The following is a 5,965-nucleotide window of genomic DNA, read 5'->3' as shown; positions in this document are numbered from 1 at the left end:
CTCGTTATCCGTGTCGGCCTGGAAGTAGGAGGTCCTTTTCCCTGCAGACACCGCCATGGTGAGGACAGTTTTGCTCTTGGTCTCCTAACACTTAACCCATAAACATCTTGTTTTTTCTGTTCAATACCCTTAACCGAAGTGCAACAATCACGACTTTAGTGTTTGTAGTTATGCGATCGCCCGGTATTTTAAAATTTGACGCTCTGGATGAATTGGAAAAAAGCCTTGAAAAGAAAGATGCCGGCGGACGCCACAGTGTTACCTCGTATGGCGGTTTGTCGTGAGTACAGTAGGGCAGTAGTAAAGGCAGAGTACGACACAGCTCTGGTTTTCGGTTTGGTTGGGTTTGTCGTTTGGTATTTTGCACGAATGTCAAAAAATAATGTAATCGCGTGGTGCCATAGGGTAGAAGATCAGTGTGTGTGAGAAGCTGGCCTACAGCGGATTCGAGTCGTGGCCAGAAAATGAGCAGGGAGCAAATTCTGGATCCATAACTGCATGAATTATTCGATCGAGATACGGTTTGTTACGAGTTATGAAATTGCTAGGTTTCCGGCCGGTAGCGATTTCAGCTTTTGCTATGTGGCTCTAGACAGGTTTTTAATGAGGATAAGATCTCATTTAGAGTCTGTTAACCCACAGGGTGGACTACACACATGGGAAACCTACTGCTTCATTGTGTTCTAGAAAAGCAATTGATGTGGTTTCTGGGCAAAGTCGGGTCTTTCCTGTCGTGTCGCCCTGGCTACTCCGGTTGTAACTTTAAAAATGTTAAGTGTTTTTTCTTTATTTTTTTCAGGCCCGAGGACCGAAGAAACATTTGAAGCGCGTCGCAGCTCCTAAGCACTGGATGCTGGACAAGCTCACGGGAGTGTTTGTAAGTGACCACAGGATGCTCCCGTGTTAGTGCCGCAGGAGTGGATGGGGGTGTTATAGTGACCTGTGGATCTCAGGTGTCTGAAATACTGAAGAAAGTGACATTCAAGCCAGAGTAGAAATTACTGCTCAGCCTACTGTAAAACAAAGCTTAATAGTCCATTAAGAAGGGTAGAAATGTGTCTTCAGCATAACATTACCATTTGTTTTACAAAAACTGCAGAAACAACACTCAACCTAAAATAAATGCATATTAAAATGTTCTGTAGTGCACACCACTCTTTGGTTAAATTGGCACTTGTGCATCACAGCTGGGTTCAGGAGGCGTCTTGAAACACGAGGGTTTTCACTAGAGGGTTTGGAACTTGTCCGTCAGCGTGTGTCTATGTGGAGAAGCGTCTTGCTGAGTCCTCGGTCGGCTGTGTGTTCCGCAGGCTCCTCGCCCCTCAACCGGCCCCCACAAACTGAGGGAGTGCCTCCCCCTCATCATCTTCCTGAGGAACCGGCTGAAGTACGCCCTGACCGGAGACGAGGTGAAGAAGATCTGCATGCAGAGGTTCATCAAGATCGACGGCAAGGTGCGCACGGACATCACCTACCCCACCGGCTTCATGGGTGAGTGTGCCGGGCGCGGCCCAGGACCAGGCTGCTGTGCTTTTTCGTCATGTCTCAAGTGTTCATGGAAGCAGATTTTGATGTTCCTGATGTTTTTAAACTTCAGATCATTGAAGCCTTTTTTTAAATTAAGTTATTTGTGCTTGTATGGATTTCCCATTTACCAGGGCATTGGCTTCAGTATATTCAGCTCTTTAGTACAACATCTTAAACTTGAAAATCACTGCAGGGGAACTTTGATGCAGCTCTTACCCTTCCTCTCTTCATGCACACTAGCACAGCTCGCTCGTAGAAGAACCCTTGATTGTTTGAGAGTGGATTTCATTAACTGAGATTGTTGGTATTCTTATTAGAAAAATTCAGGGGAAAACATTTAACATCAAACTGCAAAAGATTGTAATTTCAAATTAGTGTGTCACAGGAAACTGTTTTAATGCACTATGAACATCTGGCACAGGGGTTAGATGAAGTTTGATACCTACTAATGATGAAATATGCATCAGTAATCTGCAGTATTTATATTTTTTGTATTAAGCCTTCTGTAGTTTTGTTTTTTGTAGTCTCAAGGATTTTAAACCCTTGTTTACAAAGAGATTTGTTGAACTGCATTATTTTATTAGGAGCAATTGTTGCGATACTGGTGTTCGTGCTTGTTTAAACAGGTACCGCCCGTGTCTTAGTAAAATTGAGTGACTGTATGACACTGCTTCACTTTGTAATCCTGTCAGCAGTGATGGTCCATATTAATAAGGATGCGCTGGGAGTTGCTGTTTGTGTTGTGGTATCCAGCGATTGAAGTGCTTTCCGAGGCTGTGTAATGTCATGAAACTCTTGAGGCCTGGGCTTGCTGTTTGCTGAACCCGTTGTGTTTGGCTTCAGATGTCATCAGCATCGAGAAGACCGGAGAGCATTTCCGTCTGATCTACGATGTCAAGGGCCGCTTCACTGTTCACCGCATCACAGCTGAGGAAGCCAAGGTGAGTTTTGGGTCAGTGCCACCTGGAGCAGGACGGGTGCGCTTATCTTTATATTTCTTTAAACTTGATGTTGTGTCGATAGGTAAAAGTCTCACAATAGAATGTTCATTATATACTGTGCTTCACGGTGCTTCTGAACCGTGTGTGTTGATAGTAGCAAGTGAATTTTTGCACCATGGACAGATGCATGCTCGTTTGGCCATGCAGACTGTGTAATATAGTCAATTAACATGCTGATAAAGTTATCGATTTTGGTGTGATGAAAAGGTCTTAAATAGCTGATCAAGCTTCATCTTTCCTCTGAAATACCGAAAGGCTTCTTAACCAGCTGTTCATGCTTTTCATAGGTCGGAGAACAAAATTTGCCAAAAAAAACTTGTTTCTGAAGAGCGATTGTGGTTTTTCGCAGCTGTGTTCAACAATTGCAGTTGTATCCTTGTGCTCATCTTTGCCTTTCATGTTGAAACCCTAATGTGGAAACGTTCTGCCTCTCAGTACAAGCTGTGCAAAGTGAAGAAGATCATTATCGGCACCAAGGGCATTCCCCACTTGGTGACCCACGATGCCCGCACCATCCGGTACCCTGACCCCCTCATCAAGGTGAACGACACCGTCAGGATTGACCTGGAGACGGGCAAGATCACAGAGTTCATCAAGTTCGACACAGGTAATTGGGGAAAGGGGAGCAGGGTCGAGCCCAGGCCCGTACTGGGGCTCAGGCATCTTGCCTCCTGCTGTTTCTGACCCATTCTTGATATCTGCTAATTAATACAGCTTATGGGTCCAGTGTCCACACAGCTGGGATCTTTCCTGAAGCATCTCAGATGGGAACAAAATGCTTTCAGAAAGCTGTGTTTCTTTTGGATTCCTTTAATTCTTTTGGATGTTTTTGCTGTTAAATGTTGACGTTCAATGGGATTTAATCCCACGAGTTAAATTGTTACGTTACGGCCACTCCAGGAGTGAAATGTTCCCAACATCAGTCTTGATGGGTGGAGAAACTCACATATCTCTTGAAACTAGATGGTAATGCTATTCTTCCATTGCGAGAGTTGAGGGTAGAAAAGAGCACGTCATCTCATAGAATGCAAAAAACTTTGTGTTTAAAGATTCATTAGGAAAGGTGTTTCAGAGCCTTTGCATATGTTTGAAAGGTTATATTTTTTATATCTAAGAACACCCTGAATGTGGGCTTTATGCAAGTCATTAAACCTAATGTGGGTTATTACATGTATATGGAGTTATTTTGCCAATGAAATCAGTTTAGTGATTTGGCAACCTCGACTCTCTTAAGGAATATCTGGTGCAATTTGGAGAATCATTTTAAATTGTACATGTACCTTTCACCTTGGAATGTGTATAATGGTTCCTGATTTTTTTAAATTGAATCAGATATACTAAAGGTTACAGTATTTACATACTCAGATGACTTGTCTTACTGTTTTTGAGTTTGTGTTTTATTTCTTGAACTTAACTGTTTGAAATATTGAAATCCTCTGCAGTAGAAACACGATTAGTGCGTTTCTGTTAAGATGTAATATTCTTTTGTCGAAAGCTTTGCTTCAGTTATTTGACATGCTGTGTTATGACTTGTGGTATTATAAGAGTCTGGAGCTCAAGTTGAATATCAGTTGTGCCACTTTACTGGCCTGGTAGCACTTCAAAAATAGGATCTGTTACAGCCGCTTGGTCATTTTGGTCATTGAGGCGGAGCAGTGGCACTGTGGCTAAGGATCTGCGCCTGTGGATGGAAGGTTGCCGGTTCAAATCCCGCAGCTGGCAGAGGAATCCTACTCCATTGGGCCCCTGAGAAAGGCGCTTAACCCCAGCTGCTCCAGGGCTGCCATATAAATGGCTGACCCTGAGCTCTAACCCCAAGCTTCTCTCTCCCCGTCTGTGTGCCACTGTATCTCATGGAGAGCAAGCTGGGGTATGTGAAAAGGCAAATTTCTAATGCAAGAAATCGTATATAGCTAATAAAGTGATCTCTTTTTTTTGGCACTTGTAACTAAACAGGCATGTTAAGGTTTCAGTTTATGTATGTTGAGTATAAGAATGGACAGCACCCTGACTACATTTGAAAAGCCTTTGATGGTTTTTTAGACACGATGTGGGGTTGGACAGTGCTCGATTCAGTTTGAGAAGGGTTATCAAAGGTGGAAGGCTCAGGAGCATCTCCTGTGACCAGAACTTGGTTTTTCACAGGTGATGAACAAAGCCTGTCACTAACTGTGTGCTTTTCCCTGCAGGTAACCTGTGCATGGTGACTGGGGGTGCTAATTTGGGCCGAATTGGTGTGATCACCAACAGGGAGAGGCACCCTGGGTCTTTTGATGTGGTCCATGTCAAGGACAGCACTGGAAACAGCTTTGCCACCAGGCTGTCCAACATTTTTGTGATTGGCAAGGTGAGGCTTGCTGCAGAGCTACCCAATAGGGGTGTACATATAGAATTGTGAACTTAAATTGATAGTCTGGTGGGGGGCTTTAAGGGAGCTTAAAAGTTAAGAATAGCTGCCAAAAACTATATACATTAATCAGTTCTTTAGTGTGAAAATAGATTTCTCTTTGAGAGACGAGAGGGAACTCTGGACAGTCTCTGATCTATTTTGATTCAGTTGCTTAAATGGAACAGACCTGATTACTGGAGTGGTAATCACTGCCATCTGTCTCTCTAGTCTTGTAATTTGTATCTGCTACAGGTCATCTGCATTGGGCTGCAAAGTTGCAAAAATCATCCAGGCACAGACCTGTACTTAAAGCAAGTTTTTGTGCAGTGGTAAATCTGAGTGTAATGGCACGTTTCAGTCCCCTGCTTGGACTTGGGGAAGTGTGAGGGAACAGAGTCTTAATTCTTGTTAAATACTACTTCAATTGGCGTACACTCTGCTCTTGTCTTCACGTTTGGAGCAAGAGTTCTCCAGTTTGATCCCTGTATTGAAATCATTTGTTAATAGCTGTGTTTGGAATTTCAGGTATTTGCCAAAGCTGCTGGCAAATAGTTTTTATCGTATAAAAACTACAGCTGATTTCTAATGATTGCATTAGGTTAATGAACATTAGAAAATCATCTTAATTATGACTTTAAAAGTAAACCTTGGCAATGTTTTTCACCATCAATTAGTTATCACACTATTAGTCTTTTTTTTAATAGAGAGGTGGTTAGAACTTGATTTTTCAAGAATCACTTCTAAGAGCAGTGGAGCTCTTTGGTACTCTTTCTGAAGCCTCTTGACCAAGTGAATGATGCCTTGCACTGAGCACTAGAATGATATTCCTGTAGCGCATGCTGTAAGACTGTCCTGTCTTGTTGTGTTTCAGGGTAACAAGCCGTGGGTGTCTCTGCCCCGCGGAAAGGGTATCCGCCTCACCATTGCTGAAGAGAGGGACAAGAGGCTGGCAGCCAAGCAGGGACAGTAACTGTGCCAACGTTGACTGGGCATCCCTGTACAAACAGCAGAGATTCATGAAATTTGAATAAAATGTTATTTACAAAAA

At 43.1% G+C, this 5,965-nt stretch overlaps 1 protein-coding gene across 1 annotated transcript; it reads left to right on the top strand.

Annotated features, from left to right (window-relative positions):
- rps4x (ribosomal protein S4 X-linked) lies at nucleotides 1–5,965 on the top strand. The gene is made up of 7 exons (XM_088925149.1): nucleotides 1–58; nucleotides 800–877; nucleotides 1,311–1,491; nucleotides 2,371–2,468; nucleotides 2,964–3,135; nucleotides 4,718–4,875; nucleotides 5,789–5,965. The coding sequence occupies exons 1-7, from the start codon at nucleotides 56–58 to the stop codon at nucleotides 5,885–5,887; spliced, it is 789 nt and encodes a 262-aa protein (XP_088781275.1). The 5' UTR covers nucleotides 1–55; the 3' UTR covers nucleotides 5,888–5,965.

The sequence above is a fragment of the Atractosteus spatula genome, chromosome 9 (genome assembly GCF_055471065.1).
Source record: "Atractosteus spatula isolate fAtrSpa1 chromosome 9, fAtrSpa1.hap1, whole genome shotgun sequence".
In the NCBI taxonomy this organism is placed as follows: Eukaryota; Metazoa; Chordata; class Actinopteri; order Semionotiformes; family Lepisosteidae; genus Atractosteus; species Atractosteus spatula.
Note: the sequence above shows the minus strand (reverse complement) of the source record. Positions and strands in the feature narration are given on the sequence as shown.

Coding starts and splice junctions, on each gene's coding strand:
- rps4x (XM_088925149.1), top strand. Junction 878..1,310: donor ACAAGCTCACGGGAGTGTTT/GTAAGTGACCAC, acceptor TGTGTTCCGCAG/GCTCCTCGCCCCTCAACCGG. Junction 1,492..2,370: donor CTACCCCACCGGCTTCATGG/GTGAGTGTGCCG, acceptor GTTTGGCTTCAG/ATGTCATCAGCATCGAGAAG.